The sequence below is a fragment of the Halichoerus grypus genome, chromosome 7, assembly GCF_964656455.1.
Source record: "Halichoerus grypus chromosome 7, mHalGry1.hap1.1, whole genome shotgun sequence".
NCBI classification, from domain to species: Eukaryota; Metazoa; Chordata; class Mammalia; order Carnivora; family Phocidae; genus Halichoerus; species Halichoerus grypus.
Window position 1 is genome coordinate 91,558,880 of NC_135718.1, and position 27,183 is coordinate 91,586,062.

Sequence of the window (27,183 nt, forward strand, 5' to 3'; positions counted from 1 at the left end):
TTAGCAGTGCCATTTGGGTTTCTAATTAACGTTGTGCCTGCACTTCAATTGTTTATGAAGGCTCTAGATTTAATCATAAGATCAGCTTGATGAGGATTTGCAAAGGTAAGCTTTATTGTTTCACGGTGGCTTCTAACCTCTCTCTTGACTGTGAAGGGACCACTGATTCATAAGAACATTACGAATAGCTCAATGATCATTGGAGTATATTGAGTAGAGAATGAAATGCAGAAGTCTATTACGGATACTCTGTCTCTATTAACCTCTCTAACCCTTCCATTTAGTTTGATGGATAGAAGGATTTGTGCCCTGAAATCACAGAGGTACCAATGTGCTCAGATGTGGGATCATCTGTAGGATGGTGTTGTTAATCATTTTAGCAGATCAAGACTCAGTTTAAATGGTTTCAAACAATTTTGCTTCATATTTTATGGTATTTCATAAGTTTAGAAATTAGGTAATCAGCATATCTAATCTTGAATTTACTCATTAGGATGAATAAACACCTGTGTTTTAATATTTACTGTATTTTGTATTTTGATATTTTAGTGCCATATATATCAAATTAATGTTCCTTATGACTATAATAAAAATATTGTAATTCTGGTTTTTTGCCATTATACTGGAAAAAGAAATGATGAAGGTGGCATGCACTGTTTTATTTATTTATTTATTTAATTAAAGATTTTATTTATTTATTTGACAGAGAGAGACACAGTGAGAGAGGGAACACAAGCAGGGGGAGTGGGAGAGGGAGAAGCAGGCTTCCCGCCGAGCAGGGAGCCTGATGCGGGGCTCGATCCCAGGACCCTGGGATCATGACCTGAGCTGAAGGCAGACGCTTAACGACTGAGCCACCCAGGCGCCCCGGCATGCACTGTTTTAGAGAGGGTATTCTTATCCTGGGCTAGAATGCATTATGACAATCATCTTAGTACACCATTTGAGTTACTGGCTTTAAAAACACAGTTACTGGGATGTTTTAAAACTGTACATAATTACAACATACCTTATTTCTAGAGTTTAATATTATCAGTGTTTTCCATTTTAACAATTCTCTTTTGTTACTTCAAAATATTCTTTTAGCTTTCAAAGAAAGCCTTGCTTTGAAAATGATCATTAGGGGTACCTGGGTCGCTGAGTCGGTTAAGCATCTGCTTTGGCTCAGGTCATGATGATGCTCACCTGCCACAAGCACTTTTTAAAAAAGTTAATGTATTCATTGAATATGACCAGTTTCTTTTGATTTGTAAACTTCACATTTTGTGATGTTTATGAATTTCAAGTGTTTCTGAAAAAAGACAGTGGCAGAGGTAATTTCTTTCCATGTGAATGTTTTTATTTTTCAGTGTTTTTTAAAGAATACATGCCTAGATACCATGTAATTCATAGTTCTTTTTGTGACTAGAATAATTAAAGTTAAGTATGTTGGGTCTTTTATCACATAGCTAATATTGTTTCCTATGGCTGTTTTGTTTTTATTTTAAAAAATATCTTCAGTTTTCTGTCTCAGCTGCAGTAGCCTGGAGGGGCAAGAATTAATCTTTTGGAAATGGCTGGTGGCAAAAGTATAGTGTGTCAAAGTGTTAGAAGTCATAAAATAGCACAGTTATGACGGATGCCAATCATGTTATTGTTTCTTAAAGTTGTCTGAATACCTCAAGTACTTTTAAAAATGGATTTGAAATGAGATGTTGAAACAAGACATTGGTTGTGTTGGTGTAATACAATGGTGTCTGTGATTATTTGTAGCTACAAAGATTATTTGTAGAAAGCACTTAACTATGCTGTGTTTTAGTTCCTTGTTAAATTATTTCCCTGCTAGACTAAGCTCTGGAAGGCAGGTACTGTTTCTTCTTGTTCTGTGCTTCTTCTTTACTGCCTATCATGGTATCTGGCTTACTACGTAATTGTTAGTTGAATAAATGAATGAGTGACTTCTTAAACTGATAACAGCACATCTTAAAATTAGCCCCCTAGCAATTGAAGGTGAAAATAAAATAGCATAAAAATATGGCTGTAATCTTAGTGGTCTTGTTGAATGGCTTACTAATGTAAGTATTTTGAATACTTGGATGCCATGAGAACACTACACCAATTTGTATTGATCATGTACTGATTTTTAGATCAGCATTATTAATTTCCATGTTTGAATTTTATGTTTGTTCACACAAGTAATTTTAAAGTTGATGTTAATGTGTCCTATTTATGGACATTGAATGTCTCATATGTAGTCTTTGTAGTAAAGTTTACAGGATGACATAGTACTATAAATCCATAAATGACTTTATTGCCATAAGATATAGATCCTTAAGCATAGGCATGTGTCATTCTTGTCTTTGTTTCTCTTTAGTACCATTTTCAATAGTAGTTATTGAAAAAAATTATTAAAAATAGGTGTATCATTAAAATCTCATGAGAAAATCTACAACTATCTTGAGACTACTCCTTTATGATATGGCTGGTTTTGCTAGACATTTGGCCATGTGATTCAGTTTTTTCACTACTAGTAGAGAGAAGGCTGGGTTTTAGATCAAGTGTGATTCCATCTATTTTATACAGCTGTGTCCAGGCTGAATGCTCTATTTCCTTGGCTTCCATGAGAAATCTCCCTGTTTTTCTTCCTCTCTTGTGCATATCTCCTCAGTTTTTCTTGTCTGGTCTCCTCCTCCCTTGTGGCTTCTGCCTATCTACTTAACCTCAGCCCCTAGTATTTTCCTATTCATGCTCTTTGTTCCAGTCATTTTGAATGACTCAGTTCCCTGAATGGACTGTGCTCTTTCAAACCTCTGTAACTTTGCACATGCTTTTCCTTCTGCCTGGAATGGCCTTAACCTATCAGCCTGGTGGAGAATACTTATTTACCCTTGAAGAACCACTCAAGTATTTGATTTGTGAAGCTTTCCGTAAGTAGAGTTCATCAGCCCTGCATCTTGTACACATCTCTATTATAGCTTTTACCACCCACCATTATAGTTGTTTTATAGATAGGTATATTTTCCCCTACTAGACCATGAACTTCTTAGCAACCTGGTCATAATAAGCATTTATTATTTTTGATAATGAATGAGTGAAGGATTCATGGCTTGTCTAGAATAGGTTCTATGTTTGGAGACAGTTTTCTGACTCACACCACAAAAGGGATCATCTCAAGTGGTTAAGAAGACCAGGGGATAGTATCTGCTGTGGACTGTGTCCTAAAAATTCATAGTCCAACAGGCAGATAAGAAATTGAACAGTTTCAAAAAAAAAAAATAAATAAATAAATAAAATAAAATAATGAGATACACTACGATGCAATAGAATGGCCAAGATCCAGAACATTGACAGCACCAAATTCTGGTAGGATGTGGAGTTAACGTAAACTCTCATTCATTGCTTGTGGGAATGCAAAACGGAACAGCCAGTTTGGAAGACAGATTGGCAGTTTCTTAAAAAACTAATCATACTTTTACTGTATTATCCAGTAATCATTCTCCTTTATATTTCCTCAAAGGAGTTAGAAACTTATGTTCATGGAAAAACCTGCTATGAATGTTTATAGCAGCCTTTTTCATAATTGCCAAAATTTAGAAGAAACCAAGATGTCCATGGGCCACCTGGGTGGTGCAGTTGGTTAAACGTCTGACTCTTGGTTTCAGCTCAGGTCCTGATCTTAGAGTCTCCCAGAGATTCTCTCTCCCTCTGCCCCTCCTGTTCATGTGCTCTCTCTCTTTGTCTCTAAAATAAAGAAATAAATCTTTAAAAAAAAAAGAAGAAGAAACCAAGGTTTCCTTCAGTAGGTGAACGGAGAAATCAATTCTGGTACCTCCAGACAGTGGAATATTATTCAGCGCTGAAAAGAAATGAGCTATCAAGCAATGAAAAGTCGTGGGGTACCTTACATGCATATCACTAAGTGAGAGAGGACAACCTAAAAGGCTATGTAGTATGATTCTAACTATATCACATTCTGGAAAAGACTCAACTTGGAGACAGAGTAAAAGAGTAGTGGACACCGGGGGTTGGGTTGTGCGGAGGGATGAGTGGGCAGAGCAGAGGATTTCTAGGGCTGTGAAAATACTCTGCATGATACTATAAGGATGGATACATATTATTATACATTTGTTCAGACCCATAGTATGTACAACAAGAGTGAACTCTAATGTAAACTGTGGACTTTGGAGGATTATGATGTAGTAATGTAGGTTCATGACTTGTGGCTGATAGATCACTGTGGGGAGGCATGTTGATAATGGGGAAGGCTCTGAATGTGGGATGGTAGGGATATATAGGCAGTCTTTTTGTCTTCCTCTCAATTTTGCTGTGAACCTAAAGCTGCTCTCAAAAGTTATAGAAAATAATATAAGAATCAATACAATACATGTAGCCTGGGAGAAGAAAATATCTGAAAGATAATTATCCCTTCGGATATTTTTCCTGAATATTTCCGTATTATAATATTGCTCCAAAATAGATATATGTTATTTTCCAGTTTATCTAGATGAAAATATTTTATTTATTTATTTATAAAACAGATTTTATTTATTTGAGAGAGAGAGAGAGCATGTGCACATGAGCAGGAGGAGGGGCAGAGGGAGAAGCAGACTTCCTGCTGAACTGGGAAACCTGACATTGGGCCCTGGGATCATGACCTGAGCCAAAGGCAGCCCGTTAACTGACTTAGCCACCCAGGCGCCCCTAGATGAAAATATTTTATATGAGATGCATATATAGTGAAAGCAAGCCCATTTTCCATCCTCAGTCTTTCTTTCTGACTTCACCCTCTTTATCAGGTCTCCTATGAAACAGCTGCTGGTACCCCCAAGTGTTTCCTTTCAGACACTAATCACATCCATTGTGCCAGATGACTTGATTTTGTTTAATGTCTTCATTTTCTCCATAACCATAGATTTTTTTCCACATCTTCACATTCCTCTTTGTATATTGTAGATATCAAGAGTAGAATAAAAGCTGACATGCTTGTAATATGCATGACAGCGTAGTAGAAACAAAAATGTTGGTATTTACTGTGGCTAAGAGGACGAGCAGAGTTTTGGTGATAGGAGTTTTTTCTGTAGGTTCTGGTAGATAAAGCGAGCGGGAATAAGTGAGGAGAGATGCAGGAGGAAAGATGAGGGGAATGAGAGGCTTATCCATGATGGGTGTGGACCAGCAGCTGGTGTTTATGTCCAGTGGTCCTTCTTGGATTGAACTGGACCATGATCTTTCACGTGCCCTTCCACTTGAATGATTTGCCTTTTGAGGTGACAAAATGCATTTTGATGGTGCTGCTTATATACGAAGATGACAATATTATGCCTCAAGTTTTGTTACTTCTTCTTACAATCATTTCTCCCATGACTTACATGTTTGTAAGGTACTCAGTGATAAGGGTTGGCTGTGGGTTTGTAATTTGTGTGTGTGTGTAATGTTATATGGTCTCCTTATAAATATAATCATTAGACCAAGCTGTGTGAATCATTCATCTGTTTACTAAATACTGAGTACACGTTTTGTGCTTCGTCTTGTAATAGATGCTGATGGAATAAAGACAGGGATGGGGATGAGGTGAAGAGCATGAATATGCCACTAAATGTAACTCAGTGAAATAGTCACCCAGTGAGTAGAGGACTCCATCATGTCTTTCTTTAATTTTTATCCTTTAAGTTTAAATATTTCGGGATGTCAGACCTCATGGCAGCTTCGTCTTTGGCAAGACTGATGTACTTTGGAAAAATCATTGTAAAATGTATTTTAAAAGCCTTTTCTATTTTTACTTGTCACTTTCATTTCAGAATTGCTCCGTTGAGGGGAAGACGTGACCTTAAAAATCACTTTAACGTTTTTCGGAGTAGTAAGTTATTAAGGAAATGGTAATTGTTTTGCTTGCTGTCTACAGTCTTGGGAGCACAAGTGAGCTGCATTCATAACTTTATAATTCACTTTTGCTTTTATTCTTGCTTACCTTTCCCCTCATCATGAATCTTTGAATCTTTCTCCTATACCCGATAGCATCTTTGTACTTCTCTCCTCTGGGCATTTTTAATGCCTTCTGTTCTGGGGTTACAGTATCATTGTCATTGTTTTCTGATATTGCATGCTTAATTAAAACTTTAGACATTTTGAACTTGGAGCTTCATGTTGGTGAAATAAATTAGACTTTCCTTTATCATTATTTTTTCCATCCGATTTACAGAAAATGACAGCTACCAAGTTTTAAATTAATTAGGTTGATTACAATTCTACACTTTCCTTTGAGTTTGTTGTAATGCAGTACTATATATGTGTGTGTGTGTGTGTGTATTTTGTCCTAAATTTCACCAATCGGGTCACTCATCTTGATATCTTGACCATCCTCTAAAAAGCAGCATCCTGACAGCTTTTATTTCCTGTGATTTTGTTAGATTTTGCTGCCTACCGTTTCAGGGATAATACATTTTTAAGCCAAAGAGGCTTCATATCCAGAATAATTGCTTATAATTCAGTTTTAAGGTATGTCTATTTTTTGTACGTTAGACCAATACTTTTCTACCTTTAATGAAATACGAATCACCTGGAGATGTTACTGAGATGCAGATTCTGAATTCAGTGTTCTGATGTGTTGTCGACCTCCCAGATGAAGGCTGCTAGTATCAGTAGTTGTTGCCTTCTGTCATCTTGTGAAGAGGATATTCTCAGGAGTTCTCCTTGCAGTGACTGCCAGGGTCTCCTATCTCATTCAGATCCCCTCCTTGGTGGTAGATCGTGCTGTGAAGACAGAGGCCATGTTGCTGATTCCTTTGGTATCTTTCCTGCCTTCCCTCTGCACTTCCCAAGCATCCTGGGAAGGGGGAGGGAGGAGAGACACCTCACTTGGGGAGAGGTTGGACCCATTGTCTGAGTTGCTTATGTAGCTAATCCACGGTCTAAGAATGCTAGGAACTTTATTTGTATTTATGTATATGTAGAGGCAGATTTTTATTTTAGCTTAGTGATGTAGTCTTGGCATGACAAGTGGAAATAAAATTTATATCAATCTAATAATGTTAAGTGTAACAGAAACAGTTCCACTTAAAAAGATACTTTAGTATATTTTTTTGAGAAGTGAATATGAGGAATTCCTTTTTTTTCTTTTTATTTTTTTTTTTAAAGATTTTATTTATTTATTTGATAGAGAATGAGAGACAGAGAGCATGAGAGGGAGGAGGGTCAGAGGGAGAAGCAGACTCCCTGCCGAGCAGGGAGCCCGATGCGGGACTCGATCCCGGGACTCCAGGATCATGACCTGAGCCGAAGGCAGTTGCTTAACCAACTGAGCCACCCAGGCGCCCTGAATTCCTTTTTTTTCTTAAAATGACAATTACTCTCTAATTTTCATTTTTGGTAGCTAATGTTTCTGGGTGTTAGCTATTTAAAAAAGGATGATTATTTTATGGTGCGCTTGGGTGGCGCAGTAGGTTAAGCATCTGACTCTTGATTTCGGCTCAGGTTGTGATCTCAGGGATGTGATCTCAGGGTCATGACATTGAGCCCTGTGTCAGCCTGCTCGCTGAGTGTGGACTATGCTTAAGGCTATCTCTCTCCCTCTGCCCCTACCCCTTGTGCTTTCTCTCTTTCTCTCTCTCTCATATAAATAGATAATTTTTTTTTCAAAAAAGGTCATTTATTCTGTGTGTGCACATATTTTCACTTATGAACTTTTATAAAATTTAAAATCTGTATATATAAGCAGATGGGAAAAACATGGTGTACACTTTTTTTTTCCTAGCACACTCAATCTATAAGTAGTATGTGTGATTACCAGGTTAGAATTTTGAGTTTGCCCTTAAACCAAGGATTTCTAACATAAAATTTTGAAAACTGTATTGTGTTTGTTGGAATAGTTATCTGAATGAAGGTAGAGACTATTTTACACTTATCTGTGAGATACAAGGTGTAAGAAGCACAAAGAGCCATCCTTAGACCATTCTAACAGTTGCCTCTTGACATTTAGGAGAGAACCATTTTGGAAAAACTTGCTGTGATTTTCTTTTACAGGTCTCAAGCATTACTGGTCTTGGAGGTCTAGGTGATAGTACTTTTTATATGTAAATGCCTTTATTCATTTCACACACATTTGTTCACTGTGTAAGATGTGCAGGGCACTGTGGGAGACATTCATGGCCGCATGCATCCTGCTTTTCAGGAAGTCTGCTTTGCCTTTAGTGCATGTGTCAGGCAGTCTGAGTTCACTGGTCTTCCTTCATGGTATGAGAAAATCTTGAAGTCTTCTATTTAACTTGATTGCAATTTGTGTATGGTACTCTGCACAAAAGCATTGACAGACTTTGGCTGTCTTCTCCACGTGTTGTCATCAGGCAGTGTCTTTAATCTCTTCAGTGCTATCCTTGGTTAATTTTCTCATCTGTATCTATTACGTTGTAATTTAAATGAATTATTTAATATATCTTTGTTTGTATATAAGCATATCCTGTGTTCACTGACTCTTCCACGGCTTTCATCCTTAAAGAAATAAAGAAATCTATTGATTCAGATTGCATTTAAACCTTTTATTTTAATAGAGAGCCTTTCCTGGGACTCCCTAAACTAGTGTCTATTTTGTGAGTATTCTTGTTTATGTCAGATAAAGTCTGCTCAGTTCCCTAGTAGCCGTGTAGAGAGAAGGTAAGAGAAGTGTGAAATGTGAAGGGTGGTGCAGGCTTTACCTCCATTTTTAGAACAGACTGTGAGCCCTGAGGCATCAGAGATTGGAATATGTCCATGCGGGATCTAGCCATTGTGTGGAAGTCCCACTGCTCTCTCTTTGTAATGGAAGCAAAGGGCTGGCTGTATTCACCTTAGAAGTAGGGTTTTCTTTGCCCAACATTCTTTGTTCTGCTCAGACATTAGAATAGAACTGAACTAACCAGAGGGATATAGCCATCTCTTGATTGTCTTTTTTGGGGGGCAACAGCTTTATTGAGATATAAATCATATGCCATACAGTTTATCTGTTTAAAGTAAACAGTTCAGTGGTTTTTAGTATATTCACTGAGTTGTGAAACTACTACCACAATTAATTCTTGTACATTTTCATCACCATGACAAAAATTCTGAACCCATTAGAGGCACTTCTCATTTACCCCAGTTAACCTCGTTACTACCTCAGCTCTAGGCAAGTAGTCTACTTTCTTTCTCTATGGATATGTCTGTTCCAGATATTTCATATAAGTGGAGTTATAGAACATGTGATTTCTTTTGTGACCAGCTTCTTTAATTTAGCATAACATTTTCAAGGTTCATCCATGTTGTAGCATGTATCATTACTTCATTTTTTATGGCTGAATAATAGCCCAATGCATGCATATGCCACATTTTATTTACCCATTTATCAGTTCGTAGACATTGGAGTCTTTTCACTTCTTCGGTATGAACATTCATGCACACATTTTTGTGTGGACATATTTTTTCTTTTCTCTTAGCTATATACCTAGGACCAGAATTGCTGTAACAGGGCAATTCTATATTTAACCTTTTGAGGAGCTGCCAGGTTGTTTTAAAAAATGGCTCTTGATTATTTTTGTAACCATTATCCCACCTGTATTTTGACTTTCCCTGCCTTGATTTAGGCTTTGCCACCCCTTGCCTGGCTCTCAGAAGCAGCTCATAACTGGGCATTTTCACACTGCTTAAGACTGTAGACTATGGACTTTGAAGAGATCAGGGCCTAGGGTGTAACCCCAGGAAGATTACTTAATTTTTATTAATTACTCAGCTAATTCATTCTGTATTTCCAGTTTCACTGATCACTTTTTATTACCTGGCTTCTGGTAGTGCTCTGCTTTTGCTCTTGAATTTTCCTGGAATTTTGTTACATATTTTGGCTATAACTTTTGTCATTTTGCATTAGGGATATTTTAGGAGCAGCATTTGGTGGAATGGGCTTGGCCTCTGAAATCGTAACATGTCAAGTTATCCATCAGTACCAGCCTTAGCTCCATCTGGCTCTGTGTCTACCCTAATCTAGCTCGATTCTTCACCGTTTCTCAACACTGTCCCCCACCTTCTATATCACCTGGAACATTCTTTCATCTTCAAACCTCCATATCCTGAATGCCTCTGAGTGTTCCCTTCTCCTTTTTTTTCTTTTTAAGTTTTATTTATTTATTGGAGAGAGAGAGAAAGTGGGGGGAAGTGCAAAGGGAGAGGGAGAAGCAGACTCCCTGCTGAGCAGGGAGCCCCACTTGGGGCTCGATCCCAGGACCCTGAGATCATGACCTGAGCCAGAGGCAGACGCTTAACTGACTGAGCCGCCCAGGCGCCCCTTTCCTTCTCCTTCTTGCTCTAACTGAAACCTGACTGCCTTCTGAGGACAGTGCTTCCTATCCTCCCAAGTAGTGGCTGCTTTTTCCTACCCTAAAAGTATCTCAGGGTCTAGAGAAACGGAGTGCTCCCTTTGCTGCTTTGAGATAATTTTTCTTCTCCCTCAAAATTGCCAGCTCCTTTGAAGCATTTGCCATCATACCTCCCCTTTACCTTACCTTCCAGTGATTTCTTTACATTCAGGCTCACTTTTTCTTCATCATTATTCCTGTTGTCATTCTTGGTGAGGTGAACATCCATCCAACACCTGGCCTCTTCATCCCCACTTCTGATCGTCTTTACCACAATTTAGCTGCCTCTTCTCTGTCCATACCCTAGGACCTGTGATGACCGATAACTATTACTTCTGCGACTCTTCATCTACTACTGTCTTACAGGTTTCTTTTTTTTTTTTTTAAAGATTTTTTATTTATTTATTTGAGAGAGAGAGAATGAGAGAGAGCAAGCACATGAGAGGGGGAGGGTCAGAGGGAGAAGCAGACTCCCCGCCGAGCAGGGAGCCCGATGCGGGACTCGATCCAGGGACTCCAGGATCACGACCCGAGCCGAAGGCAGTCGCTTAACCAACTGAGCCACCCAGGCGCCCTGTCTTACAGGTTTCTAGCACAGTAGCTGACACCACATAATAGATGCTTGGTAAGCATTATTGCTGTTCCTGCTAGTCTGCTTTTGTTGTAGCACCAACTGTCCTTGAAGGCAAGAACTATGTCTTTTGTTTTGTATATTTCCAGAACTATCACAGTCCATGGTATAAAAAGTCTTTTTTTTTTTTTTGAAGATTTTATTTATTTGAGAGAGAGAATGAGAGAGAGAGAGAGCACATGAGAGGGGGGAGGGTCAGAGGGAGAAGCAGACTCCCTGCTGAGCAGGGAGCCTGATGCGGGACTCTGTCCTGGGACCCCAGGATCATGACCTGAGCCGAAGGCAGTCGCTTAACCAACTGAGCCACCCAGGCGCCCCATGGTATAAAAAGTCTTTGGTGATTTTATGGTGGAGTGAAATAAAGAACAGCAACAACAGGAAGGATGTGGCATCCAAAAGATCTTTGTATTAGAAAAAAGATAATTAAAATTTACCATTTAAAATATCACATAATTTTTTAAAACCATTTGAGTAGTGACATTTCAAAAATTATTTTCTTTCTCATTTTTTTCTTGGGGAAAAAGATGTTATAATTTATTGCCATTGGCATTCTTTTAGTTTAGTCAAGGTTGATCAGTTAAAAATTTGTTTTCTAAAGATTATTGTAAATGAGCTATAAACAAGGCAATTACTTTTTAGTAAAATGGCTTAGTTTACCTTAGCAAAGAGTTTATTATCTTTTCTCTCCTGTGCTGAATACTTTCTGCTACCAGCCTAATGAGGGGAGGGCAAACTTGATGCATTACGGTTTCCTCAGCCTTTCCTGTGATCTGTGTAGAAAAATAAAAGCATTCAATGCAGCCTTATTTTATCTGATTCTTTTTTTCTTTTGAGATAAGGGAAAAATGTAGAGAAGTTTTTTAGTATTTGGGTGCAGGTGTTAACTTTCTAGAACATTTAAAACTTATGTTGACCAACAATTTTCCCAAAAAGACTAGTTTTTTTTTTCCTTCCCCAAAACATTAGTTTCATTGTTGAATTGTATTCGTGTTTGGTTGCTTCTAAGCTAAGAGGTAATTACCATTTAATTATTTACATGAATATTTCAGTAAATGACTCGTACTGTTTCTGTACTTTGATCCAACAATTTAGAGTTAGCTATATGAAGAACTTGGAAACAACTGGGAAACAAAAAGTTTGTGAAATTCTGAATTTCTAGAATAGTTAAACTTTTAAAAACATTTCTACTCAACACCAAAGTATTTCAAATGATATCGAGGAACTTTTGAGAGTTTACTATTTTTTTTTTTAAAGATTTTATTTATTTATTTGACAGAGAGAGAGCGAGAGCAGGAACATAAGCAGGAGGAGTGGGAGAGGGAGAAGCAGGCTTCCCACGGAGCAGGGAGCCCGACGTGGGGCTCGATCCCAGGACCCTGGGATCATGACCTGAACCGAAGGCAGACACTTAACAACTGAGCCACCCAGGCGCCCTGAGAGTTTACTATTAAAAACATCTTTTAAGGGAATAATAATAATCTGATGATAAGAAGACTAATATTTAATTAGCACTTTTTATGAACCAAACACAATGTTAAGAGTTTTACATGTTTTACTTAATTCACATTACAGCCAAGTAATGTTGGTACTATTAATATTCTGACTTGCATTTAGTGGTTTAGAGAGATTAAATTGCTCAGTATCACATAGCTACTAGGTGATAAACTAGAATTCAGCTCCAGGCCATAGGGTTTACTGTATTATATTCTCTTATAGTGCCTAGTTGAGAAATTAATACAGACACAGTCTGTGAGAAATTAGTTTACAAAGCATGCATCTGACAAGAAATTAAAGTCAATAATTTATTAAAAAATAAATTGAGTTTAATCTCTTAAGAAGACAACCTAGTAGAAAATGGGTAAATAATATGAACAGGTAATTCACAGAAGAGAAACCTTGAATGGTGAATGAACTTGAATAGGCTGCTCAAAATCTGACTGCTTATCAGGAGAATGCCCAATAAAAACAGTGATATAGGGGCAGCTGGATGGCACAGTGGGTTAAGCCTCTGATGACTCCTGGTTTCAGCTCAATTCATCATCTCAGAATGGTGAGATCTAGCCTCAGGTCTGGCTCTGTGCTCAGTGTGGGGTCTGCTTCTCTCTTTCTCCCTCTGACTCTCCCCCCTTCTCTTCTCTCTCTCTTTCAAATAAATCAGTAAATCTTTATTTAAAAAAAAAAACCCATAGTGGATAACATTCCATATCATTCAGACTGGCAGAAAGTAAAATGACTGACAACTTGAAGGGTTCACGAAACATAGATTTAAGGGAACTCTTAAACTGCTGTGGGAGTGTAAAATTCCTGCAACCACTTTGGAGATGCATTTGTCAAAATGCGAAACCTTCAGGATGTGCATTTGCACAACCTGAGCCATTCCTCATCTAGGAAAATGTACTCTAAAGCCATGGAAGTCAGAGTGGGCTCCCCAAGGTCCTTTCAAGGGATCTAGAAGGTGAAAGCTATTTTTATAATAATATTAAGTCATTATTTGCCTTTCTAAGTCTCATTCCGTCACTAGTGTATACAGTGGAATTTTCTAGGAGTAATATGACATGTGATTATTCAATAGAAACAGAAGTGAGAATCTAGTTGCCTTCTGTTAAGCCAGGCAATAAAGAGATTTTAAAAAATGCAAAATAGTACCGCTCTCCTCACTAATTTTTGTTTCAGAAAATCTTTTTTAATAGAAATACATTATTTATGTCAACATATAATGGGATTATTAAATGCATTAATAAATATTTTAAAATTTATTAGTTTTACTCTCTATTATGGTAAATACTTATAGCTATACAAATATTTATAGATATAACCCACATAAATAAAACTTCTTTATAGTCCTTTTAAGTCTTTTTAAATCCCGAATGAGATCAAATGGTTTTGAAATTCATTGCATAATGCAAGTATTCATTATAGCATTGTTTATAATAGTAAAACATTGGAATCAACCCAGATGTTTATCAGGGTGGATATGATGTTAATTCTATCAGTATGGAATTGTAAAATACATTGTGATACATCTTTATTACATACATACACACATTCATACATAATTATATAGGGATCAGATAGTATATATTTGTCAAATATCCCTTACCGCATGTGTAAAATAATACGATTTTTTTGAGAATGTCGTATATTTCTGTTTACAAATATGTAATAAAATTAAGTACAATCTTTATTATTAGTTCATATTATTATCTTTTGGCTTTATTTTATTTTTTTAAGATTATTTGAGAGTGAGCGAGAGAGATTAGGGGGAGGGGCAGAGGTCGAAAGGGAGAGAGAGAATCCCAAGCAGACTCCACTGCTGAGCATGGAGTGCTTGAGCCATGACCCTGAGATCATGATCTGAGCCGAAATCAAGAGTTGGATGCTTAACCCACTGAGCCACCCAGGCTCCCCTCTAGGGAGCTTTTATTTTTATTATTATCATCATGACTATTATTTTATATTAGAATAACTTTAGGGACAAAGAAGTATATTTATTACCTGTAGTTGCAGAATAATAAATGAAGTATCCAGTATTAAAGTGCTTTTCTCTTAGAATTTTTTCTGCACAGTTTACCTTCACTATTCCACACCTGGGAGCCTAAGTCCAAATTTTAGGGCAAATGAAATTTCCTTCTGGTACATTTCTAACTTCAATTTTGGTACATTGTCATAGTTTCTCCTATTTTTTCTATATAGGCCTTCTCAATGTTCCAAATTCTGGTATTTGTCTTACCTTTCTATACCTACTTTAAGCAAAATTTCTATTCCAAAAATCTCACCTAAGTGTTTGGAGAAAAGCAATGTCCTCATTTGATAAATGGAATCTGTGAGGTTGATAGTTGGGGCCATGGGAGAGCCCGGTATTGACCATACCACCTGCTCCCTTTAGGAGGACCACAGAGGTTTGAAAACCCCCCTCACTGACCCATTAACTCATTGCATGGTTGCCAGCTAATGATTATTCTATACAAGTCTTTATGAACTTATTGTTAATTACAATGCATTAGCAGGTGTAACATTTAATTCTGTGTGTCTTAAGCCTCTTAAGGGTTATTTTTACTTGGGGACTAGGTCAGCATAGTCCACTTTCTTTCTTTTTTTTTTTTAGATTTACTTATTTATTTGAGAGAGAGAGCGTGCAAGCACGCCACTGGGGGTGGGTAGAGGCAGAGGGAAAGAATCCTCAAGCAGACTCCCCGCTGAGTGAGGAGCCCATCTGGGGTTGAATCTCCAGACCCTGAGATCACAGCCTGAGCCAAAATCAAGGATGCTCAACCGACTGAGCCACCCAGGCGCCCTGTCCACTTTCTTTATAAACTTAAAGTTTCATTTTGTTCTCCAAAAGAGAGAATGAGTTACTTGAGATTTCATTATGCTTATTTCCAAGACTACTTGAGGAAATTTGTAATTAAAAGTTAAACAAAGTAATATACTTAATTATAAAATAGAAGGGCAAATTTTTAAAGAAGGCAGAAAGAGAAGATGCTTCCGGGCCTCTGAAATGAAGAGATTAGTATAATTAGATAGTGAATTTGGCTTTTGGTTTTTTTGCTGTTAAAGCTAAAATAGATTCATGGTGTTGTTAAGTTTCATTTTTATTTTGTTTATTTGAGAGAGAGAGCACGAGTGGGGGGGCAAGAGACTCTTGTGATACTTTTATTTATTTATTTATTTAAAGATTTTTATATTTATTTGAGAGAGAGTGAAAGTGAGAGAGATCACAGAGGGAGAGGGAGAAACATACTCACCACTGAGCAGGGAGCCCGATACGGGACTCGATCCCAGGACCCCGAGATCATAACCTGAGCCAAAGGCAGATGCTTAACCGACTGAGTCCCCCAGGTGCTCCTAAGTTTCATTTTTTAATTAGAGGAAGATACAGAGAATTCCTCCTTTGTGACAAACTATTTCCTGGAACTGAAATCAAGGTGACCATTTTTTGCTAGTTTGAACACTTACGTCATAGAATATTGTTGAAAATGTTGATCAAATATTCTTATACATCTTTGAAATTCTACCCCCACGGTATTTTTATTTTTTTATATATGCTGGGTGATATTTATACTAGCAATGCTTATATGTTTAAAGGATTTCTGGTTTCACTCTTTGGGTGAAATCAGATCTTTTTCTTATTTCTCACATTTTTCTTATTTTGGATTTCTGGAAGACTTGTGGAAATTGAATACATCTTTTAGACTTACCAGAGTCGTATTACTAGACTGAGCTTAAGAGGTTTCCTATTTAGGAACACAGATGTCGTCGTTAGAACAGATCCCTCTTCAGCATTGCATTTTGGTCACAAATTTCTTCAGTTTACTCATACGCTTTGCCTGAAAAACAGCTGTAAGTCACCAGTTTTAAACATGAAGAGGGGCCTGAGCACATAATGCTAAATTTTGTAGAGAAACATATAATGAGGAAAGTTTAAGTCTGTGCTCTTGTAAAGATGTTTTCTCTTTAACTTGTGGTAGACGTTACCTTGCGTCAAGAAAACAGAATGTCAGGAGTTGTGATTGACTTTTAATTTTAGTGAAGTTGTAACAATCCTCTCTGATTGTCATTTCCACAAATAAACCTTCCAAAAATGTCTTTAGCTTCTTGAATCAGACCACTCAAGTTAATCATTCTGATCCAAATTAAAAATAATGGTAATAGAAACTGCAGTGAATGGAGATTGAGCCGTGAAACACTTATGAGGAGGGTCAAACCTGGGATTCAGAGCTAAGTAAAAAATGGTACTAGTGTAGTGTCTGTGGGCGTGCATGGAGAGGACCAGATTTGTCCCACCGGTGGGTTTTGCTTTCTTAGCAATCATGGGAGAGGTGTACAAGAAGCTCTTTTCAGGAAGGGCATAGAAATAGACAAAATTATCTGGAGCACTCTGAAAATATTACTCTCAGCACCTCAGTTTTAATTCTGTGCTGGATGGTGTGCTTGGTGCAGCGTGAGCAGGGTCTTTGGACCGATGATCTCATGTGGTCCAGCCAACACCTTTACTGGTGATGTGCTGCTCCCACATTACAGAGAGGAAACTGAGGCCAAGGGAAGTTGCAAGGTTACGCTGCCAGTAGGGAGTGGGCTTGGGGTCTTAGTTCCTTGGGGCTACTCTAACAAAAGGTCAGACGGGGTAACTTTTAAGCACCAGAAGTTTATTTCTCACAGTTCTGGAAGCTGGGAGGGCCAAGCTCAAGGTGCCACATGGTCCAATTCTGGTGAAGGCTTTCTTGCTCCTTCATAGCGGGTGACTTCCCTCTGTGTCCTCACCTGGTAGAAGGGGTGAGGGGGCTCTTGCTTAAAAAGAAGTGCTTTTTAAGAACACTAATTCCAGGGCGCCTGGGTGGCTCAGTTGGTTAAGCGTCTGCCTTCGGTTCAGGTCATGATCTCAGGGTCCTGGGATCGAGTCCCGCATCGGGCTCCCTGCTTGATGGTGAGTGTGCTTCTCTGTCTCCCTCTGTTCCTCCTCCCTGCTCCTCTCTCTCTCTCAAATAAATAAATAAAATCCTAAAAAAAAGAAAAAAAAAAAGAACACTAATTCCATTTATGAAGGCTCCGTCCTAATAAGCTAAGTGCCTGTCACGTTTAAGGATTAAGATTTCCACTCCTGAATGTTGGTGGGGCCACATTCAGATCATAGCACTTGCAGTGCCGATTTTGAACTCTAGACTGCTCTAACATTTTCCCTTTTAGGTAATGGGGACTTCCCTTTTCTTTAACAACAGCCCTACCATCTTCTCTTAGTCACTTTTTATCAGAATGTGACTTTTCCTTCATCTCAACTCAGGTCCTATAGTCTGTGCTGCTTCTCAGAACTCGGTTTTGTATTGTGGCTTGTTCTGCAAGTGGTATGTGTTGATCTGTCCTTGTTTATCCTGAGCTCCTAGGAGCCGTAACTGTCGTGCCCTCTCTGCATTTATCAACACAGGACCTTGCAGGGTGCTGTCTACATGGTGACCAGTTACTGAACCCTTGCTGAATTAACAGTTGAAGTTTATGTTCATCAGGTAACACTGTCTCCCCAAGTACAATAGCTTTAATTTAGGAGCCAGGGAACAGTGGAAAGAGAAGTACCCAAGTCAGATGCCCTGCCTCCCTTGACTCATTTGGCTCAGATGCTTTGCCATGCTTTTTCTCTAAGCACTAATGTGGGTTTAAATTGCTTGTGTTTTGCCCAGGAAGTTATGGTGACTGTGGATCATAGATTCATTTCTTTTCCTGAAATATTAATCATTATGTTTTCTTGTTTTGTACTTTGAATGTTAGAAATCTGAAATAAAGTGATAGGGGATGTAGAAAAATGAATCCAAACCAATTCTGCCTTCCTGTATTATGAGTCTGTGTTATTTTGACCACATCTGCTATTTTGTATTAAGAACTATTTGAGGGGCGCCTGGGTGGCTCAGTCAGTTAAGCGTTTGCCTTCGCCTCAGGTCATGATCCTGGGGTTGGGATCAAGCCCTGTGTGGAGCCAGTGTAGGCTCCCCGGTCAGTGGGGAGTCTCCTCCCTCTCTCTCTGTCTCTCCCCCAGCTTGTGCTCTCTCACTCACTCTCGCTCTCTTATATAAATAAAATCTTAAAAAAAAAAACTATTTGATAGTTAGCTGGATGGTGGATGTGAACCTCTTTAATTTAAAAAGAAGCCTTTGGGCCCATACCAACATAATTACCATCTGGAAACAAAAATGGAAGATTTCTTATCTGTATTACTATGAATATTTATGCCAAAGGGAGCTCTGTATGTTTAGCATTTTGCAGTGTATTTTATTTGGTCAGAGTAAAAGTAATTGTACAACCCTTGGATAGAATTGCATGACTTTATTAGGATAATCTCCTTTTCATAGTGGAGAATTTCATTTGCTTCAGAAATTTCCATGGGGAAACAGCCAAGTACTCAGGTACCTGACATTAACATTTTTAATGAGTCAGGATTCTGTGATTTCAATGTTGTTTACAAACATAAAAATTCTTTGAAGAAATATTATTTCTTTGCTCTCTTTGTTTTAAAAATTATATTTAGACTTCATTCACTTAATTATTTGGTTTTTGCCTTTGAAAAAATTAGATATCTTTATTCATAAGACAGTTCATATTCCTCATACTCCACAGAGCATTTTATGTCTTAATTGTGTGAAGGAATATTTTCATAGGGATTGTTCTCAGAGAATCTTCCTTAAGCCTTGTATTAAGGCAGGGGGTACTACATCAGACATCCCATGGTGAACACTCTTTAGCGAGTGTAAGTGATGCAGACTCTAATTAATGAGCTCTGTTCTCTTTCTTAGCTCACATTTCTTCTCAGAGGTCACAGTGATCAGCCATAAACTAAATTTTGGTCCTTGAAAAAGCACAGAGGTGTGCAAAAGATTTCTGGGCATGGATCTTCAGCTCAGAAGAAGAAGCTGCAAAGACACACAGTGTCCTCTGGTTTGCTTCTGATTGTACAGGGCTGTGCTCCGTCCAAATGAGTTGCTTTGGAGGGCAGGAGCCACAAGCTTCCTTGTGGTTCCTGAGCCTTTGCCTGGGCCAGACTGGCCAACAGTGAGTGTCGACAGTGAGATTCTCCTGCAAGGCACGCTGGGAGACTTCGAGGGGATCAAGACATATTGCCTGTGTACTAAGCATACTATATATGAATGTGTTGTAGATACACTGTTTTCTCTACACAAAGTTTAAAATGGATTCTGCAGGTGCCCACGCTGGCGGGAATTTGAATCACTAGAATTTGTTTTCTATATTCTTTCCAGGAAACTTCTTTTCCTCTGCCTGGCACCTGCCCATATTAATTTAGGGCAGAGTTTTAAACCCTGGGATACTTTCTCCCGCTGATAACCAAGGACAAAGAGACATTCCCTTAAATATTACCCCAATTATTGTGATTTGAAGGAGCCAATTAATCATTTCTTCTTTGATTTTTTTAGAGACAGTGGTTTCTCCTGTATTCATATATAACTTCTTAATTTGTATACTGGAAGAACAAGTAATTTTGCTCTGTTTTCATTTCCTTTCAACATTTCTGTTGCCTATGCTGTTGGAGAAACTCATTATGTCCCAGACTTTACTTGGAAGAGAGGACTTGTTTTGCTCTATGAACCACACTGTATCTGGGGCACTGAGCAACCTAAGAATTTTCTGTGATTTGACACTGTTCTACAGCATATCACAGTTTGCATGAATAAGTGATAGGGGATTCCTTTTTGCTATTTTAGTGGGTAGAGTTAAAGATAACACTGATTTTGGTGTAAAATAATTTTAATATCTTGTATTTGGGGGTAGAATACTATTTATCTCTTAAGTGGAGAGGGCAAAAGAATTAAAAAAATTAATCATTTTCTCTTACTGATACATTGCTAACCTATTTCCTTAGATTGCTTTGCCCCCCCCCTTTTTTTTTTAAGATTTTATTTATTTATTTGAGAGAGAGAGCGCATGAGTGGCGGGGAGGGGCAGATTGCTTTTCGTTCAGGAAGTCCAGTTGGACCTGAGCTAATTATTTTGCAAGCAGGATGTTTCTGCAATCTGTGAAAATTCTGTATTCATTACTTCTCTGTGCCTCAGAGACTACTGCAATTTGCCTTAGAACGTGCACAACTTTTGTCATCTTCAAATCTAGTTTATATTTGTTGGCTGTACAAGAGAAGCAGAACCAAATCATTTTAGTATTGGAAGGAAACTCATTTGACTCATTCCCCTTTGCAGTGCTGGAATTCGCTTCACAAGATGCTATTGCTCTGAATCTTCCCCCTGAGAGAGAAGCAGTAACTCTACCAAGGCTCAGTGGTTTTCTGATCAAACACACACAACTTTTCTCTTGGATTCAGTTGACCTTTTTTTGAAACTTGAGAAAAATTTGTTTAGTTATTTGATATGTAAAAATAACTGAACATTTAAATAACTCATATTAAGGAGTTTCCTTCACACATCAAGATGATTAAATTATTTAGGCACTTGGACCAATTTTGGTATTTACTTTGCCAACATTCTGTGTTAAAATTCATTAAAGCTCTGGGTTGGTAGCTATGGGAGGGAGAGGACCGAGTTTGACTTGCTAACCTGCTCATCACTGACCTTCTGAGGTATCTTGATTCTGCTCATTAATTTTTTAAAATTGAGAAGAAACACTTCATACAGCTGGGGCTTTTAATTTGCAAGGAACAGAAGTTGCCTCTGAATAACTTATACCAGAAAGAGGGAGATGAGGGAAAATCTGAAGAGCCAGGTCTGAGGAAGGTGGCATTCAGGGGACCCCAGTGACTCATCCTCAGGACTGTTCCTGCACAAAGCATCCTCTCCCGCTTTTGGCTACCTGTTCTCAGGGTGGCTGGACACACTGGGTATCTTTTGGCAGTTTGGGGCTTCTTTTGTTTTCAGGCTTATTGGGAGCCCAGCTGCCTTCTTTGTTTTTCTCCCACAAATATATTGATTTAAGTCTCAGAGCTGGTAGTGGTTTCCTCTCCTCGTTCATATTTTGGGTTTGTTGGGATGTTTCCCAGGGCAGGCAGTGATACTCAGGTTTGCTGTCTTACTTGCACTGTCATTTTTTTTATGGGGAGAGTTAAGGAGATTGGAAAATTCTGTCAGAATTCTCTCCCTTTTGTTTTTCAGTCTACTGAATCTTGAGTTCCATTCCATTTTGTTATTTATTTGTAAACTTCCTCCTATGTAATCTTGCAAGACATTTATTGATGTTATCGGTCTTCTCTATTATGTCATTGTATTCTATTTCGTTTTGTGGATTTGTCGTGTAACTTCCTGCTTTCCTTCGTTTTCTGCTATTTTTACATTTAAATTCGTGATTTGCATATTTATCTCCTTGATTTTCAGTTTTTCTTTTTTTTTAAGATTTACTTATTTATTTGAGAGAGAGAGAATCCCAAGCAGACTTCTCACTGAGTGCAGAGCCCCACGCAGGGCCTGATCCCACAACCCTGAGATCATGTCTCGAGTCGAAATCAGGAGTCGGATGCTTAACTTACTGAGCCACCCAGGCGCCCCTCAGTTTTTCTTTTTAACGTAAACATTTGAAGTTATAAATATTCCTGTAAGTATGATGTTTGCTTTATCTCACAAGTTTTTATATTTTTTCGTTATTTAATCTCGTATTTTCAGGACACCTGTCTGGCTCAGTTAGTAGAGCGTGTGACTCTTGATCTCAGGGCTGTGAGTTTGTTCCCCACGTTGTGTGTGGAGCCTACTTAATAACAAATATATATATCTTTTCTAATTTTATGATCATTCTTCTTTGATCCTTGAATTCCGTAAAAGCATGCTTATGCATATATTTCCCTGGGTTTCTTTTTGTTACTGATTTCTAATTTAATTCCTTTTTGATTGGAGAAAATGATCTATATGGTATTGATTCTTTGGGATTTTTGAAATTTGCTCTGTGGTCTACTTTCTGGGCATGTTTTATAAATGATCAGTGGATGCTTAAAAGGACTTTTTGAATATACTTAATATAACAGGTGTAAGGGTCTGTGTATTGCATGAAATCAAGTAAATTATTCAGCTCCTTATTCTTTATCTGCTTGGTCTGTGAATTCCTGAAAAAGACTTTATATCTTTCTATAGGTATAACTAATACTTACATGGTACTTACTATATTCCAGGCACTATTTTAAGGGCCTTAACATGTATTAACTTACTGTGTTGGTCATTTTCCCCTCAGATCTGTTACTTGTTCTTATATTTTGAGACTGGTTATATTTGTCACTAGGTTCCTACACCTGGGGATCGGAGTCTCTTATCATTGAGTATTGACTTTATTCATCTCTGACAAGATCTTTAACTGTAAAGTCCTTTTTTTCCCCTGAAATTGATGTAGTTACACAGGCTTTTTCTCAGGTTAATATTTGCCTGGCATATCGTTTTCATCCTCCTTTGTATGTCCTTTTATTTGAAGTGTGTCTCATAAATAGCCAGTGGGTGGATTTTTTTTTAAATGGTTTATTTATTTTGGAGAGAGAGAGAGAGAGAGAGAGCATGAGTGGGAGGGGCAGATGGAGAGAGAATCTCAAGTAGACTCTGTGCTGAGTGCGGAGTCCGACCTGGCACTTGATCTCACGACCCTGAGATCACAACCTGAGCCAAAGCCAAAGTCGTTCGTTTAACCAACTTCGCTGCCTAGGCGCCCCGTGGTGGATTTTGTTTGTATCCAGTTTTATCCAAGAGCGGTAATATGGTTGATGGTCAAAGCCAAGAACTTGAAGGCCAGATTACTGGGTTTGCATTGTTGCCCGGGGTGTTGATATGTGGCGGCTACAATTCTCTACTTGGTGAAGGGAGGCATTTTGGCTTCCCTTTACTTAGATTTTAACCTCTCCCTGTGTTTTATGTTCCATGTCTGACCCTCGCTGTCCCAGAAGTGAAGGTATGTTTAGGTTCCTATTCTCTTTAGGATTCTTGCTTACCCTTTCAGTATCCCTGCCACCTGCCCTTTATGGTGTTTGCACTGCTCTTTACTTTTTATCTCTTGAAAATCAATTGAAGTATCTGTAAAGTTGTCATAATAAGAATGCTTACTTAAAGGACTGTTTGAAAGTAAGTGTAAGTCATAGATGTAAAAATCTATGAAGAGTACCTGGTGCATTAGAAGTGCTTAGAAGGATTTGTTCTTGTTTTGTTACTAATAGTAATATTACAGTTTGACTTTTAATGCTCTTGGGTACCCTCTATTTATCCACAGTCCTTCCTGCCTTTTGTTTGTCACTATTAATTTTATCATCACATTTATTCTTTTTATTTTATAATTCAACTTTTTCATTTTTGCTTTTTTGTTACACAGGTGATTTAGGGGGATGTAACTTTAGAGCATCTCAATTCAGGATGTCTAAAGTAACTGGATTTAATGGAATTTTATTTTATTTTATTTATTTATTTATTTATTTAAAGATTTTATTTATTTATTTGACAGAGAGAGAGAGACAGCAAGAGAGGGAACACAAGCAGGGGGAGTGGGAGAGAGAGAAGCAGGCTCTCCTCTGAGCAGGGAGCCCGATGCAGGGCTCGATCCCAGGACCCTGGGATCATGACCTGAGACGAAGGCAGACACTTAACAACTGAGCCACCCGGGTGCCCCTTAATGGAATTTTAAAATCATTTTCCAGAAGGAGTATATTCATAATTAAACTATATGATAAGTTAAGACTTACAAAATTTTTATATCTGAGGAGTATAGAATACTTCAACTAGTTGATGGGACTGGATTCTGTATTTCATATGGAGAGTTAAAACCTCTATGGAGTAAAATTTTTGCTCTCAATGGGAATCTCTGATTTTAATTTATTTTTTTATTCGAATGAACATTAGTAGTCGTAATGTGCAGAACAAAGTGAATGTACTTAATGCCATTTGCTAAAAAACAAAATTCAACTGAGTAAAGTTTAAAGATCTTATTGGCTTTATTCAGTGGTTCATGATTTGGGCAGCATCCAATGTAGCAGATAGAAACTAGCCCTGAGATGCTGTACAAAATGAAAGACTTCTCTAGGCAGAGAGAGCAGCAACAAGAAAATTATACTAGGTGAAAAAGTGGGTTACTTTCCTTAGGGGAGAGCAGGGGTCTACCAAGCAGGTTATCTAACTAGTACCCGTGATTGACTGGTTTTAGATTTCATTTTTGGAAGAGCCAAAACTGTAGTTAAGTCTCAAACATGATAATAGGGCTTAGGAAAAGCGACTCCATTTTGGGCCTTGACTTTTTAACTTTTTAATACACACTGAAGTATATACTTAAAAATGTTTAAAGTGGTAAATATTATGTTACATATTTTTCACCACAATTAAGAAAAAGGACCATTAGCTGTCATGTCCATGTGTCACACTGAAGATGAAAGAAGATGTTTATCAATGTGAAAATCTAAATCTTACAGGAGCATACAGTGGGGTGAGCAGAACATATTGGCATCAGTATGTTGATTTATGTTTCTTTCTTCAAACATATATGGTTCTCACTCATTTCCTAATGTGAATTTTTTTTTTTTTTTAAACAGGAAGGAAAAGCTGATGCGGTGTTCTCAATGCCGAGTTGCAAAATACTGTAGTGCTAAGTGTCAGGTAAGAATGTTCAGCTCTAGGGGTGCCTGGGTGGCTCAGTTGGCTCAGCTCAGGGTCTTGAGATCGAGTCCCTCGTTGGGCTCCCAGCTCAGCGTGGAGTCAGCTTGTCCCTCTCTCTCTGCTCCTCCCTCCACATGCTCTCTCTCTTTCTCTCTCTGAAATAAATGAATAAATAAAAAGAATGTTCAACTCTATGTAAGTGAAACCTTCAAGTTCTCTGCTCTTAATTTGTGCTCCATTATGCCCATTGGCCTATTTCTGTTTTGTTTTGTTTTTTATAATCTTTGATTTATTTTAACTTATTTTCCTTTAATTTAAAAATTAATGTGTATGGTAAAGTATCATTTATATGATATATATATATAAACTAAATACGTAATATCCATATATCATGAAAAAAAATGTTCACTCCTATCTTCTTGTCCTCCTGACCTCAGTCCATTGTCCAGAGATACCTAGTTTCTTAGGTCTTTGCAACATTTTCTACTCCTAACACATTCGAATATTTATTCTCTTTGTTAGAAAAACAGAGATGGGTTATTCTTATATACCTAAATTCTCCTTTTCATTTTATAACCTGTCCAGAGGACCCTTTGGTCTCATCCCACTGATTCCATTACATGAACGCACCACAGTTGTTACTTCTTCTTTAATGAATGCTTAACTTTTTTGGTATTGCCAGTTACGGACCAAGCATCTTTTTGTACACATTTCTGCACACTTCACAAATTAGTTGTAGGGTAAATTCTTCCCAGCTGTATCAATGAGTAAAAGGATACATGATTTTGAATTTTTAAAGATAGTGCCAAATTGTGTTCCAAGAGTTTAATTTAGGACAACTGACAGAGAGTCTGTGAGATTACCATTGTTAATGTCTTTGAAATTCTTTAAAGGGTGTATAATTAACATTCAACATAAGCTTTTCTTCTAACCTTATGATTAATCATTTCATAAGAAATGTAATTATGCTGTAATGAATTGCATCATATAATAAAGTAATTGGAGGTTTTGTGTCTGTGTCACTTGCTCTCAACCTTCCACCCATCATTTTTGTTTCTTATTTTGGGGTGTGTGTGTGTGTGTGTGTGCACGCACACGCGGACACCTAGTGTTCCTCTTTTCCTTTTTCGGCATCTAGGCTATGCTTATCTGAGGGAGTTTTGCTCTCTCACTTTCTCCTATGAAAGTAATTTCTCCAGACTGCAAATAGAGTGATCTTAAGAGAGAAGAAACCTAAGCAAACAAGCATACAAATTAATCAGACGACCCAAGTTCTAATGACCGTTGCGCCATTAGCTCATTAAATTGTTCCGAAGAAAGCATGGTAATTCTCTGGGCCTCAGCTTCCTAATCTGTACTACTAATAAGAACTAATATTTACAAGATCTCTCCTGTGTGTCAGGTACTGTTTTATTCTGTTTACTCCTATATGAATCTTGGGAGATTACTACCATTGTGCTTGTTTTACCAGTCAGGGGGCTGAGCTACAGAATCTTAAGTAACCTGCCAAACATCCTATACCTAATAGGCCCTGGAATTTGGATCCAGAGTTCTAATTTCTCTTCTAAGCCCAAATTTTATTTTTGTTCTAACATTCTGATTTGGTGTAGCTTTCTGTTTCCTGTGGTATTCACACTTTTTCCTGGCTTTTGTTTTGTTTTTAATGAGGGTGCAACTCAATCCCCAAGGAACACAAAACAAAAAATACTAAAATAGAAGGTTTGAAGTAACACTTCCCTAATAAAAATAGGGAATGTGAAAAATAATCGGATTATTTTTGCCTCATTTTGTAAAGCAAAAATTCTGTAACAGAACGATACGAGATTTATGTAAGATCATTAGTAATAATAATAAGAAAAAGGAAATTATGAAAACAAAGCCATCCTTTTTTCTACAAGATAAATTCTAGATAGACTATTTTATGGTGATGTTATCTATCTTATTCATGTGAAACTGAGATTCGTTTCAAGGAACTTCAAATTAAGAAGACTATGTATAGAACCGACAAATTACATATATCTTCTGGATGAACTTTCTTTCCAGTTTCAATGACCTAAACATTTACTTTTATTTTCCCCAGTTTTTATGTTTTTTCTCCAATGCTACTTCCTCCTTTTGTAGTACACTCAAGGAAAAAAAAACATTATTTGATCAGAATGTGTTGAGGGAGTT

The 27,183-nt window shown here is 37.7% G+C and overlaps 1 protein-coding gene across 4 annotated transcripts in view; it reads left to right on the plus strand.

The window, feature by feature from the left end:
• SMYD3 (SET and MYND domain containing 3) overlaps positions 1-27,183 on the plus strand; it is a 680,781-nt gene that overhangs the window by 120,606 nt on the left and 532,992 nt on the right. For all 4 annotated transcript variants that reach the window (XM_078077883.1, XM_078077886.1, XM_078077884.1 and 1 more), the window contains one exon: positions 24,948-25,011. In XM_078077883.1, coding sequence (XP_077934009.1) covers positions 24,948-25,011 — 64 coding nt within the window. The remainder of the gene's footprint in view (positions 1-24,947; positions 25,012-27,183) is intronic.